A 15,181-nucleotide genomic window follows, 5' to 3' on the forward strand; every position below is an offset into this window, starting at 1 on the left:
GGTTCTGAAGCATTTCAGCCCTCCAGGACCAGAATTGAACAGCCCTGCTATAAAGTGATGAATTAACACAGAATTTGAAGGTGAACAAAAGGCAGGTTGCCCCCTTTATGATACGTAAATTGACCTTGTGGGACGATGTGTAAATCTGTGGCCATAGCTCCAGGAAGTACATTTGCATGGACATTGGACCTCCTGCCTGAGAGGTTTTGTTCAGTATCTGTGGTTTGGCAAACCTGTCATGCTGCAGTACTTCTCGTACAGTAATTCCACCGGATATACACACATCTTCACCCCAGGCCCATGGAAATACCCTGCCACCACTGCCTTTTGCCATCCCCACCATGCAAATACTATTGTGAATAGAGTTTGATGCTTCTCTATAAATTCCAATCAGGCTACTCTGAAATCAAAGGGTCTGTGCCTCAACTTGCGATGCCGTTCTCAGTCAACATCTTCAGGCAACTTCTAAAAGCCAACCTTTAAAAATATATATATTTTCGTCTTCAATGCTAAGATTTTGAATCAGACAACCTATTCAAGTTGTACTAAAATAACCAAGATAACCAACGCAAAGGGATCTTTTTCTGAGGTAAAGCTGCATCCAAAATAACCACACTCATCATGGTGTAATTGTTTACCTTACCCTTGTGGACTTTTAAATGTTTTCCAGTTAATTTTCTATTTGTACATTTCTTCTACAGAGAACAGAAACCTCCTGGCTATGTGTTGGTCTGATTCAAATGAAGAAAACCCTTGACTGTCTGTGTTAAGTGAAGAATTTGAAAGTAAACGCCATATTAAAAAAGCTTGCAAAATATGGTATTGAAACATTCGAGCACTACCTCCCCCTCAATCTCGAACGCACCTTAAAACACCTAAAATTAGCTGGTGGACGTTGTTTAAAGAACCAACAGCACCATGCAAGGAGCTAATAAGGTGGCTATCTGGGTCATAACTGGCCTGGTGGCCGTCCTCACCATGTTCTTCAACCTGTTCATCTTCCTGATGAGCCTGAAGAGCTATAAGCAGAACAAACACTGGACCCCCTGTGAGACCATCATCACAGCCCTGTCCCTGGCCAATGGAGCTCACCAGCTCCTCTGCTATCTCTGGATGACCATGACCGAAATAGACAAAGACTGCCGACTGGAAGAGCTGTTCTACTCCATAATGATATTGACAGTGTTCAGCCTCAAGTTCACCATCATGTGGACCACCTCCTTCCTGACCTTCTACTACAGCACCAAGCTGGTGATCGAGCCCATCCACTGCTACACCAAGATCCAGGAGGCCATCCTGAAGCACGTCACCACTGTGGTCCTGGTCATCCCTATGTGTGGTCTCAGCACGTGTCTGCCCATGCTGACTGTACTCGTCCCTGAGAACAATACATCGGAAAACAAGGACTGCGGTTCCATCATGCCTAATGACACCCCTGGCATGATCTATAACACTGTTTATCTAGTCCTCTCTAACATCCTACCGGGAGTTCTGATGGTAAAGTGTTGCATATCCATCTCTGTTCACCTGGGCATCCATCTCCAGCACATGAAGGCCAGTAGCAATGGTTCCCACGCACCCAAGCTGGGCTCTGAGATGCGGGTGATACGCATGACCCTCGCCCTGGTGGTTGTTTTCCTCTGTTTCATGGTGGTTGATCTATATGCGTACTATCAGGTGACGGTGAAGAAAGAGAATGCTATTCTGCTCTCTTTTCTCTTCACCTCCATCTATACCACTTTCAGTGCCTTGGTTCTTATCTACGGTAAGAAGACATTCTGGAAGGTTCTCCTCCACTCTTACAATGTTGGCCTGGATGAGTTTCCCTGTCTGTCCTGCCTAAAGGTACCAGAGACCAAACGCAAACCCAGCTCTGCTCACACAGTCAAACACTGAGTCAGACCAGGGTAGCCACAATGGCTTTGGGTACATTCATTTAACATGTTGCGGTGAGCATTCTGGCACAAAAATGGTCCCCGTGCATCACCCAGGTGGGTGACCCACATTGGTGGTGATGAGGTGAGTTTCCCCCTGCTATGTAAAGCATTTTGAGTATCTCTGTTAGAAGAAAAACGCTATATAAATCCAATTAATCATTTGCATGATTATGTTTGGATAGTATGGATTTAGAGTCATCTGCTTGTCTGACCACTTAACTTCATCATTAGGTTCAACGTGTTACTTGTTTTTCCAGGCATAAACCTATATTAGATATATAAAATAACTTGTGAATAAGAAGTATTTTAGCTAACAGCCCTGTCTCTGTTGTTTAATGTTCTTCTCAATATAATTAAGAATATTTTTCAATGTGTTGTAGTTATTAATTAATGAATAACCTATGTATTTTGCCATTATAGATATTGATTAAAATGATGTACAGTCCATATTAATATCATGGCTACTCATTACAGGGCTTTGCCATAGCCTACAATAAATGCCTCTATTTCGCCTTTGTTTCTCTCATCTCAATAGCTAATATCCAGTGTCAGTTTCTATCTTTTTCAGCTGAGAGCATAGCGAATGGGATTCTTATGGTTCTGTATATTCCTTTGACATCTATACCAAGGTCATTACTAGATAACAACCAAACAAGACACTCTACCAATCAAACTGCATTTGGAAAGGGTGGTTAATATTTGCTGAAAATCTGTACGATGTGATGTATAGTGGTTGCATACACATTCTGTATAATCTCTGCTCACAAACCATCTAGAATATTAAGGAAAATATGCAGGGGTGGAAAGCATACTGAAATATCCTAATCCAATAGAAGTACTGTTACTGTAAATACATTTTACTCAAGTAGATATAAAATTAATGGTGTAAAAAAAACTACTCAAGTAAAGGTAAAAAGTAGCCCATTTAAAAAGTACTCAGAGTGAAAGTAATTGAGTTACTACTTTATATAAAAACCTTAATAATTAGCTACTTTCGCTAAGGTTACTTGAAAGTTGTTACACATGATCTTTGCCATGCATTAAATTGAAAAGGAAGAGAGGAAATTCATGTACAGAAGGAATTTATGAGTTGCTACAAGGTAAAAAAAATGAAGGATTTGTAAAAAGAATATACTATTAACATTTGAAAATAAATTAAACATTCAAAGCAATTAAAATGTATTGATAAATACAACACCAATACAAAATAAAGTACATAAACAATGAAGTTGCCAGACTTCAATATACTCCATAAATAAACATGTCTAATCCTTCACCTATTCAATCCCTCATTCACCCCTCTGATACTTGTTACATGTCCATAGGACCGGCCGACATTCACTGACTCACTCACACACTCTTTCCCTCACTCACTCAGGGGTGGAAGAGTACTGAAATATCCTACTCAAGTAGAAGTTAAATTACATACTTTGAAAACAAAAGTAGTTGTAATTAGTTACTTTACACCTCTTAAAATATGTGAAAACCATCCGTCCTATTTCGGCAACACTGACAATAAATACCCCACCGCTACATTCCCTCTAGCACCATCTAGTGAAGTCTAATACGGAGATACACAGGGGCATTTATTATCAGTCAGCTGCACTCAAGTCTACTTATGTCTGTCAATGGCATGTGGTCAGGAATGTTGTTTATGTCCAAGAAGATATGGGTAAATGTTGACGGTAAAAACCCGGCCCAGGAAAACTCGTCCATGGATGAGCACACATCACAGGCCAGCCTGGAAGCATCCCTACAGTAGTCTGTGGCCATGTGACGAAGGGACTGCAGGGAGAGTGATATCCTGTCCCCCAGTATCTGACAGGAAGGAACAGGCCATTAGCAGACCAGATTAACATGTAGCTAAATATCACACAGGCCCTACTGCAATAAACTACGCAATAAACCTCTCTCCCCAGCCCAGCCCACACTACTGTACAGAAACAAACTGCTTTCACATATGGGGAACATTATTGTGTTTTACTTAAGTCCACTTCAACATATACGCTAATGCTACTAAAAAAATAAATGTTCTTCTCAATATAGAACATACAAATAAAGCATGAATATAACTGAAACAGAATCATATGTATAACATGCATAACCGATGGTATCACAATGAAATTACTGACAGACATAAATTCTCTCACTATTTACTGGAAAGAAAATTAGGCTTTGTGTGACAGAATGAAAACGATCTCATTGTCAAACCATCTCAGCAGACGCTGAGGCCCTACATTATCATCGCATTTATCACAATTATTGATCAAAGAAGCTATAATGATGTCCCGCCTAGTGCCTATTATGTCCTTGATAAGAGATATAAGGGATGATAAAGGCAATAGATGAGTATAGGATAATGATTCTAAGAACTTCTGCTGACAGGTTCGAGGCTGAGTTTAGCCTTCTGTAACAATACTTCCTTCATTTCAACTGAACATTTTACCTCATCAGCATACATATTATAACAAACACAAGTCACCAAACAAATAACATTTATGAAATTATTTATTTCTGTTTGGTCGGCTTTACAAGTTTCATTGGTCAAAAATGTATATTACATCTTCATGCTAGTACATAGCTATAAATCTCTTTACAAATATCTGTTCTGATCATTGTTAGAAAAACTCATACAAAAAGGTTAGTTCCCTCGAAAATAAAAGATTCATTCTTGCACTATATAAATCAAACCTGTAATTTCTGAAATACATCACATGCATGGATGAGCAATTCAGCAGACAAAAGGGAGCATTGCATAAAAAAATAAGACTGAATTTAAAAAAAGTTTAGAATGTATATATTGATATGTATAAAGAATGTATAAAGTATAAATGTTCACTGTTGAAAGTAGACACTATGTAAATGACCAGGTTTCTATCTGTCTAACTCAAATTGGTTGATGAGTGCATAACAATTCAATTTAAACCTTTATCACTGAAATAATTCAATTAAACAATGAAACAATAAAAGCCTCAAATGAAACTAGTAAATGCACCAGGACTTGGAAAGAAAAAACACATCAACTCTGAACAGATGATTGAGTTTGGACCTGGTAGCGGTTTTCACCACCTACATCCGACCAGCGGTGGAATATGCTGCTCCAGTGTGGCATTCGGGGCTAACCAAGAGACACCATTGAGAGGGTCCAGAGAAGAGCAGTACAGATCATCATGGGCAGACTACACCTCCTACTCCGATACATGCACCAATCTGGACCTACCATCCCTCTACAGACGCAGGGAGTCTCAAGATCCTTGGCAATCGGATCCCTACCCCCATATGCTCTAAACGATCATCTGTTAGTGTACACCTGACCCACTCCACAACTTAACTGATCCACTGCAGGACTGAGTGTTTCCGTTGCAGCACCATCCCAGCCATTGTTCGCCTGCTTAACAGTTGATGATGAACATTATTTGTACATTTTTCATTGCCTACATCTGTTTTTTATTGTGTTTTAGTTAGTATTGACTATTTTTATTTTCAAATGTAATTTGTACTCACATTCAGCATGTTGCTGCCATTTGTACAATGTTCTGTTGAAAAAACTGTACAAAAAACATTCTCTCTCTCTCTACCATAAATGAGAACTTGCTTCAAGGAAATAGATTAAGCTGATTTGTATAGGAAGCAAGAGGTCAGGATACAAAGTAGTTTGTTCTTAAAAATAAAATGATATACAATAAAATCAAATTTACATTAATTCAATCCAGTGCATGTCTCTAAAGAATGTGATATCATTGAGGTACTTGCATATCTTAGTGTGCTTACATCACAGAATTATGTAAGATCCCTAACTATATGTACATACTGTATCTACCTCTACTACCTCATGCACCTGCACATCAACTCGGTAATGGTACCCTGTGTATATGGTCAAATTATCGTTACTCATTGTCTATTTATTTGTTGTGTTATTATTTTTCTATTATTTCTCTTTTTTTCTCTCTGCATTTTTGGGAAGGCTCCGTAAGTAAGCATTTCCCTGTTGTTAACAAAGCATGGGACAAATTACATTTGATATTTAATGCATAGCTACACAGTATTATGAGTCAGTCAAGGTTATTCAATTTGACTTTATCTTAGACAAATACTACTGATTCTATGATTTGGGGAAAATGCCATTTTGATTAAAATCTCAGTTCCTTCAAAAAGGACTACTATGCTTGTACTATGTACTGTGACCATGACGGGGTAATTAGAACCAAAACGTCAAGGGGCGGCATTTACTGTCATTTTAGGTCAGTGCTGACGCAACCATAGATATTAATATATATCTATATAATCAACAACAACAGAATCAAAGCCTGTGCATGCTGAAACCAGTTGTGAACCACATACCACACATTCCCTGCCCTTGATCAGAAATAGTGATTTTAACGAAAAGGTTTTCACCTAGCTATATCACATAATAAAACATTAAAATGCAGTCATTGCCTGTGCTTTTTTGTGAAGAATGCACCGGAAATTATGAACAGTTCAGTGTGATTCTAACACATAATGACAAAAGACAAAATTGAAGCTTTGGTCATTCCCTTACCTAGCAGTGATATAAAATATATACAACAACATTTCAAAGTCCCTTGGGAAATGTGTTAAGGTCACCGTTATTACTACTTTTTCAGAAATACAGTTGAAGTCGGAAGTTTACATACACCTTGGCCAAATACATTTAAACTCAGTTTTTCACAATTCCTGACATTTGATCCTAGTAAAAATTCCCTGTCTTAGGTCAGTTAGGATCACCACTTTATTTTAAGAATGTGAAATGTCAGAATAATAGTAGAGAGAATGATTTATTTCAGCTTTTATCCATATTCCCAGTGGGTCAGAAGTTTACATACACTCAATTAGTATTTGGTAGCATTTCCTTTAAATTGTTTAACTTGGGTCAAACGTTTCGGGTAGCCTTCCACAAGCTTCCCACAATAAGTTGGGTGAATTTTGGTCCATTCCTCCTGACAGAGCTGATGTAACTGAGTCAGGTTAGTAGGCCTCCTTGCTCGCACAAGCTTTTTCAGTTCTCCCCACAAATTTTCTATGGGATTGAAGTCAGGGCTTTGTGATGGCCACTCCAATACGTTGTCCTTAAGCCATTTTGCAACAACTTTGGAAGTATGCTTGTGGTCATTGTCCATTTGGAAGAACCATTTGCAACCAAGCTTTAACTTCCTGACTTGAGATGTTATTTCAATATATCCACATAATTTTCCTACCACATGATGCCATCTATTTTGTGAAGTGCATTAGTCTCTCCTGCAGCAAAGTACCCCCACAACATGATGATGCCACCCCCGTGCTTGACGGTTGGGATGGTGTTCTTTGGCTTGCAAGCCTCCCCCTTTTTCCTGTAAACATAATGATGGTCATTATGGCCAAACAGTTCTATTTTTGTTTCATCAGACCAGAGGACATTTCTCCAAAAAGTACGATCTTTGTCCCCATGTGCAGTTGCAAACCGTAGTCTGGCTTTTTTATGGTGGTTTTGTAGCAGTGGCTTCTTCCTTGCTGAGTGGCCTTTCAGGTTATGTCGATATAAGACTAGTTTTACTGTGAATATAGATACTTTTGTACCTGTTTCCTCCAGCATCTTCACAATGTCCTTTTCTGTTGTTCTGGGACTGATTTGCACTTTTCGCACCAAAGGACGTTCATCTCTAGGAGACAGAACGTGTCTCCTTCCTGAGCGATATGACGGCTGCGTGGTCCCATGGTGTTTATACTTGCGTACCATTGTTTGTACAGATGAACGTGGTACCTTCAGGCGTTTGGAAAATGTTCCCAAAGATGAACCAGACTTGTGGAGGTCTATAATTATTTTTCTGGGGTCTTGGCTGATTTCTTTTGATTTTCCCATGATGTCAAGCAGAGACACTGAGTTTGAAGGTAGGCCTTGAAATACATTCACAGGTACACCTCCAATTGATTTAAATTATGTCAATTAGCCTATCAGAAGCTTCTCAAGCTATGACATAATGTTCTGGAATTTTCCAAGCTGTTTAAAGGCACAGTCAACGTAGTGTATGTAAACTTCTGACCCATTGGAATTGTGATAGTGAATTATAAGTGAAATAATCTGTCTGTAAACAACTATTGCAAAAATTACTTGTCATGCACAAAGTAGATGTCCTAACCGACTTGCCAAAACTATAGTTTGTTAACAAGAAATTTGTGGAGTGGTTTAAAAACGAATTTTAATGACTCCAACCTAAGTGTATGTAAACTTCTGACTTCAACTGTATGCTTGTTTCTTAGATATTCACAGGGCACATATACCACAAGAACCAGTTGGTTGGTTCTTACTTGTCGATAGTATCAGCAATATAAATTGTTGACATGTAATTCTGAAGTACATAACAGGTATTAGTACTGGTCCTGTACTAGTTCTGTAATAATAAAGTGCTACAGTACCACAAAATAAACCAAGCCATCCCAGGCAGCAGGTGGAGGATCCTCACTGAGGACTGTGCTCGTAGGAGCCGGGGAACATAGACTTCCTGGTCTTAGGAGGAGGTGGAGGGGGCTTGCTTTCAATTTTCTGAGGCAGAGGAGGAAGGACCTATGGAGAGACCAGGGTAAAAAATAAACTTATAAAATAATCTGTTTCACAATGTGCATTTTACAAAAAATATAGATGTTTTCAGTCTAGCGGTACCTCAGAGGAGTTTTGGGAGAGGTCAAACATCTCGTGGGGATGGTTTTTTGGTGGCATGGGTGGGGGTGTCCCAGGAGTGTCAGTGATGGTATCATTATCTTCAGGGAGAGATGAATAACCTGCAGAGAGAGAGAGTGACAAAACACACATATTTTAGGCAGCATGACATGTAAAACTGTGTGTGTACGAGGCATGGATCCAATACAGGGTTGATCTCTATGCCTGTGCAGTTGACTTTTTCTGTGTTCAGGGTGAACCGGTATGTATCTCTAAAAGGTTGTTTGGGATAGGCTGCTTTGAAGGTATCCTTTGTGCGTAGTTAAGCTACGTACAGGAGCTGCGAGGAGTGTGAGGAGAGGCTGGCAGGGGGCTGAGAGGGTTGCCAAGGCTGAGCTGAGAAGAGACGCCCTGGAACAGAGACAGGGTCATGCGACGGTCCCCAAAATGTAGGCTTTTGGGTCTCTGCTGCTTCTCTGGAAGGGTCTGCTAAGGAATAGAGTACAAAAATACAGCCCTCCTTGAAATCAGTCAAGTACATGGGTAATTACTTACATTCTCAAATTACAACTTTGTTGCCTTTGTTTATGAGCCCAAAACCCGTTTAAGTTACCTCATCTATGTCTGGCTGTCTCTCCACCAAAACCTGTGACTTGCTCACACTCCATTCTTTTCTGTTCTTTCGGCCGATCCGGTTGTCATCTTCCGAGCGGGACAACATTGAGGCCCGGCGATCATTGGCAGTGGCACGGGACAACAGTGAACTGATGATGGATATCAGGACAGATAGAGAAAGAGAGAGTGGGAGAAATGGGGGGTGGGGGGGGTGTACAGTTAGAGGGATTCATTGGCATGTGCAAGACTTCAGATAATGTCACACTGTGAGATGTGGAAAAGCACAGACAAATAATCCTTACAAACATAGCAACACAAATTGACCACCAGAGCAGCACAAAGAGAGAAACACAGCTAGGGAGAAGGGAGGAGGAGGGGGACTGTCTACTGGGAGGAGGAGGGAGAAGGAAGGAGGAAAGAGGAGGAGGTGAAGGACTGACTCCTGTGAGGAGGAGCGCCGTGAGGGTCCATCAGAGGAGGCAGAGCCGCTGGAGAGGCCTGAGGAGGTGGTGGAGATGATGGAGACAGTGGACATGCGGCGCAGGGTGGAGGACAGGATGTAGGGAATCACTACTGAGCCCACGCGACTCTTCTTCCTCTCAGTCAGAGAGCAGGGCTGGGACACACAAATGGGATTAAACATCATCAGGAAACTTGGCAGGGGATGAGTGGATTGACAGGCAAAACACTAGCAGCAATGGAGTGCCTAAAGAAAGATTTATATAATGTACACTCTGCTTTGAATGAGGGGAGTTTAATAGGGAGGCAGTCAGAGGAGCCAATAGCTAAAGTTGCCACCCTCTAACATTAAATTGAGTTTGCTGCTGGCAACTGACCAGGGTTATGACGCCGTAATGCTTCTCCACTCTCTCCCGCAGGTCAGAGAAACAGGTGAGCAGGCGATTGTGTAAGGGCTTCAGCTGCTCCGTGGATTTCTCCCCGTGGATCCGGATCCCATCAGCCAGGAGAGGGATCTGAGGGGAGAGGAGGAGGGAGGAGCCTCTGTTCTTACTGCATGTACTGCATGTCTAAGGTCAGGTTTAATAACAAGTGGAGAATGAGGATATACTGTACCTGGAGGGCAATAAGATGTTTGAGGACCTCAATGCTCTCAAGGTCCTCTGGGTGTTCATCTATGTAGGTGTCAGTGAAGAACGCCTTCAGAGAAAGAAAGGGGGTGGAATAAACAATTTTTTTACTGGGACATATGGTCATATGGTCACAATAAATAGTAGCTACCATAACAGAGCTGCCGCTTTCAAGGAGGCTTTTAAGAAATCCCGCTATGCCCTCCGACGAACCATCAAACAGGCAAAGCGTCAGTACAGGACTAAGAACGAATCGTACTACACCGGCTCTGATGCTCGTCGGATGTGGCAGGGCTTGCAAACTATTACAGACTACAAAGGGAAGCACAGCCAAGAGCTGCCCAGTGACACAAGCCTACCAGATAAGCTAAACTACTTATATGCTCGCTTCGAGGCAAATAACACTGAAATATGCATGAGAGCGCCAGCTGTTCCCGGAAGGTCTATTTGATCACGCTCTCCGCTGCCGATGTAAGACCTTTAAACAGGTCAACAAGGCCGCAGGGCCAGATGGATCACCAGGACGTGTACTGCGAGCACGCGCTGACCAACTGAAGTGTCTTCACTGACATTTTCAACCTATCACTGACCGAGTCTGTAATACCAACATGTTTTAAGCAGACCACCATAGTCCCTGTGCCTAAGAACACTAAGGTAACCTGCCTAAATGACTACCGACCTGTAGCACTCACGTCTGTAGCCATGAAGTGCTTTGAAAGGCTGGTCATGGCTCACATCAACACCATTATCCCAGAAACCGTAGGCCCACTCCAATTTGCATACCACACTAACAGATCCACAGATGATGCAATCTCTATTGCACTCCACACTGTCCCACCTGGACAAAAAGAACACCTATGTGAGAATGCTATTCATTGACTACAGCTCAGCATTTAACACCATAGTGCCCTCAAAGCTCATCAATAAGCTAAGGATCCTGGGACTAAACACCTCCCTTTGCAACTGGATCCTGGACTTCCTGACGGGCCACCCCCAGGTGGTGAGGGTAGGGAACAACACATCCGCCACGCTAATCCTCAACACAGGGGTTCCTCAGAGGTGCGTGCTCAGTCCACTCCTGTACTCCCTGTTCACTCATGACTGCACGGCCAGGCAAGACTCCAACACTATCATTAAGTTTGCCGATGACATAACAGTGGTAGTCCTGATCACCGACAACGACGAGACAGCCTATAGGGAGGAGGTCAGAGACCTGGCCGTGTGGTGCCAAGACAACAACCTCTCCCTCAACGTGATCAAGACAAAGGAGATGATTGTGGACTACAGGAAAAAGAGGACTGAGCACACCCCCATTCTCATCGAAGGGGCTGTAGTGGAGCAGGTTGAGAGCTTCAAGTTCCTTGGTGTCCAAATCAACAACAAACTAACATGGTCCAAGCACACCAAGACAGTCGTGAAGAGGGCATGACAAAACCTATTCCCCCTCAGGAGACTGAAAGGTGCGTACGGCCCAGTACATCACTGGGGCCAAGCTTCCTGCCAACCAGGACCTCTATACCAGGCGGTGTCAGAGGAAGGCCCTAAAAATTGTCGAAGAAACCAGCCACCCTAGTCAAAGACTGTTCTCTCTGCTACCGCACGGCAAGCGGTACCGGAGCGCCAAGTCTAGGTCCAAGAGGCTTCTAAACAGCTTCTACCCCCAAGCAATAAGACTCCTGAACATCTAATCAAATGGCTATCCAGACTATTTGCATAGCCACCCCTTTTACACTGCTGCTACTCTCTGTTGTTATCATCTATGCATATTCACTTTAAGAATTCTACCTACATGTACATATTACCTCAATTACCTCGACTGCTCTTTAATTACTTGTTACTTTTATTTCTTATTCTTATTTTTTTATATGCTTTGCTGGTTCGGGGCTCGTAAGTAAGCATTTCACTGTAAGGTCCACACCTGCTGTATACAGCGCATGTGACTAATACAATTTGATTCGATTTGAAAATAAGAACATAAGGTAACAAATCTTCACTGAAATGTGAGATAAAATTGGAAAGGATTTAACCTCCTACAAAATAATAGTGGAAGTCAAACCTTCTCGTAGTTGGTGTAGCCACCCATGACGGCAGGGTCAACAATGCCATTGAGCATCATGGAGAGTGGGTGGACTGACGTGGAGCTGTCACAGGCCTGCTGCTGCACCAGGTTACTGAGCTTCTCATTGGCCATCTCCATGGTTTCCACAGCATTCTGCAGGGGGCTGATCTCCTCCTGACCAATAGAAAAGCAAGGAGAGGTGAGGAGGCATTGAAGTGTAGAAGCCCAAATTGGAGTAGGAACTATTTGCTATGGGTGGTAGCAGAGTACTCAACTGTGTTTAGATTAAACATAGAGCACATGAACACCAGTAAGTTTGTCTTACTGTGCTTGTCATCATCATTACTGAGAGAACTTACAACAGAGATGGACTTCACTTCAAACCATTTGAGAATCCCTGGGAAGTAATAGGACGTGATGTAAGTTGTCCTCTCAATCCACATGGTCTGTAACATGAGGCAGAGAATATGCAGGAATGGTTAACACAGATATTTTGAGCAGCAACCTCTTGTGTTTAACTGCTAAGTAAAAGAGCTAAATTCCCGAGTTCCTTAGCGATGTTCAAAGACAAGAGTGTTAGTATAAATGGAGGGATGTGGCTTTGTTGGGACTTTGCAGCATGGTGTGGCTGTCAAAGCTGTGTGAAAGGTACTCACTGCAAATTCATTGTCTGGGTTCTTTGCACCTTTCCTGAAGGGTCTGGAATACTGGAACTGGTCCACTTCATTGGTTCTGTAGTAGCTAGGAGAGGAAGAGGGAGCAACAATGTAATGCATATGTAAGATAAATTAATCATACCACAAACTGTTGTGTCCTTACTTTAGAATCTGCTCAGGAACCCCCTTGTCTTTGAACTGGGTGGGCACAGTAAGGACTGGCTTGACTGTAAAACACTGGATGTCTGTGAAGAGCAGCTAAGGATAGGACTGTATATTATTCAAAAACTAAAACTAATCCCTAGTGCTATAGGTAAACAGAGACTGAGGCACCAGTGGATTACAGGTTCAAAACTGTGTCCTTGAGAAAGGTAAAAATGAACAATGTCCTGTTTAGAAGCATTAACACCTATTAACATTTAAATAGCATTAAATAGCTGGGAGAACGAGGGCATGCTGCAAGAGGGCTATAGGATACGCTGTCCTTGGGAGTTACAGATGTTGTCCCCAGGGGGCGCTGTGCTGGTCATCCTGGCGGCGTTTGGGAACTGAGACAGCAGCTTCAGACTGAAGTCCTCCAACCACTCATACTCCTTACCACGGTAGATGAACACTTTGTTCTGAAGGGGCAAATCCATTCAAAGACAAGTATTCATTACCCCTTGACTTATTCCACATTTTGTTGTGTTACAGACTGAATTCAAAATGGGTTACATTTATTTTTACACACAATAATGACAGAGTGAAAAAAAATGTAAGACATTTTTGCCAATTTATTGAAAATGTAATAGAGAAAAAACTAATTGACATAAGTATTCACAACCCTGAGTCAATACTTTGTAGAAGCACCTTTGGCGGAGTCTTTTTGGGTAAATCGTGAATACATCGTGAAACATTTATTAAAACAGTTGACTATCATTTAATTTGATAGAGCGTGCCATAAGTAAAATTAATAAAAGGCACATTAACACATAATCTCTGGTGAATAAGACAGACCTTGAAATGTGCTATATAGGCTGAATTTAGGAAAATAGTTAATAATCTCACTCTGAGGAAAGTGGGGAATCCAAGGCCATAGTATCCCACAGCAAAGTATTCTGGCTGAGGCCGCATGGCATGCATTATATTCTCATAGAACTGGGCTTGCTGTTTCTGTGGACGACAGCAGAGAGAGTAACAAAGCCACAATCAGGAACACAGACAACATACAACATACTGTGGTATCTAATTACAACTGTATAAAAAACAAACACAAACATGGTTCAGTGTGAAATTTAAGGATCCATAATGAACATAGATTGTCTGGCACAGTGTGACAGAACACCGTTTTTGTACCACTCCACTGCAGCGAAGAACGGTTGAATACCATAATGACACAGTATTTACAAAAATATGACATAAAATAGAGTATCACTTCATAATTCATTCACTATTACTTCCTAACGGCAGATGCCAGTATGTCAACCGGCAGTGCATGAGTGAGACTGTTGGCAGTAACTCTTATCTCTTCCCCATTTCCTCAACTTCTGTTTTCTGATGTAATTAATTGTTTTTTTCTTCAACTATTTGGATTGGGCTAGCTGAAATTACCTTCTGTCTTAGACAAGACATGGTTATCCTAGCTTTTGACAATGTATCTTGAACAATTAATTCGCATTGTATAGCGCCTTCAGAAAGTGTTCATACCCATTTGATTTATTCCACATTTTGTTGTGTTACAGCCTGAATTCAAAATTGAATGAATAAATGTCTTTTCTCACACATCTACACACAATACCCCAAAATGACAAAGTGAAAACATGTTTATACATTTTTTTTGCAAATTAATTGAAAATGAAGTACAGAAATATCTCATTTATATAAGTATTGACACCCCATGAGACAATACATGTTAGAATAACCTTTGGCAGTGTTTACAACTGTGAGTCTTTCTGGGTAAGTCTCTAAGAGCTTTGCACACCTGGATTGTACAATATTTGCACATTCTTAAAATAATTCTTTAAGCTCTGTCAAGTTTGTTGTTGATCATTGCTAGACAGCCATTTTCAAGTCTTCTCATTGATTTTGAAGACGATTTAAGCCAAAACTGTAACTAGGCCTCTCTGGATACTGAGTTAGGAAGGGCGTATGCATCTTTGTAGTGACTGGGTATATTGATACATCATCCAAGTGTA

The 15,181-nt window shown here is 41.4% G+C and overlaps 2 protein-coding genes across 3 annotated transcripts in view; one reads left to right on the forward strand and one right to left on the reverse strand.

Annotated features, from left to right (window-relative positions):
- Positions 1-918: 918 nt before the first annotated feature.
- Positions 919-1,896, forward strand: LOC129852849 (uncharacterized). Its single transcript, XM_055918484.1, has one exon. It carries the CDS (start codon positions 919-921, stop codon positions 1,894-1,896), a length of 978 nt encoding a protein of 325 aa, XP_055774459.1.
- Positions 1,897-4,427: 2,531 nt separating this feature from the next.
- The window catches only part of LOC129853525 (dedicator of cytokinesis protein 5-like), a 45,650-nt gene continuing 34,896 nt past the window's right edge, over positions 4,428-15,181 (reverse strand). Inside the window, exons 39-51 of one of the 2 annotated variants that reach the window (XM_055919657.1) lie at positions 14,055-14,159; positions 13,486-13,627; positions 13,171-13,252; positions 13,008-13,092; positions 12,711-12,797; positions 12,349-12,525; positions 10,279-10,362; positions 10,041-10,178; positions 9,645-9,820; positions 9,203-9,353; positions 8,925-9,075; positions 8,593-8,711; positions 4,428-8,496 (exon numbers count right to left, since the gene is read on the reverse strand). In XM_055919657.1, coding sequence (XP_055775632.1) covers positions 8,392-8,496; positions 8,593-8,711; positions 8,925-9,075; positions 9,203-9,353; positions 9,645-9,820; positions 10,041-10,178; positions 10,279-10,362; positions 12,349-12,525; positions 12,711-12,797; positions 13,008-13,092; positions 13,171-13,252; positions 13,486-13,627; positions 14,055-14,159 — 1,602 coding nt within the window. In that variant the 3' untranslated portion in view covers positions 4,428-8,391. Of the gene's footprint in view, positions 8,497-8,592; positions 8,712-8,924; positions 9,079-9,202; positions 9,354-9,644; positions 9,821-10,040; positions 10,179-10,278; positions 10,363-12,348; positions 12,526-12,710; positions 12,798-13,007; positions 13,093-13,170; positions 13,253-13,485; positions 13,628-14,054; positions 14,160-15,181 lie in introns of both variants that reach the window. The other variant, XM_055919656.1, reaches the window with a different exon arrangement.

Source organism: Salvelinus fontinalis, chromosome 4, assembly GCF_029448725.1.
Source record: "Salvelinus fontinalis isolate EN_2023a chromosome 4, ASM2944872v1, whole genome shotgun sequence".
Lineage (NCBI taxonomy): Eukaryota > Metazoa > Chordata > Actinopteri > Salmoniformes > Salmonidae > Salvelinus > Salvelinus fontinalis.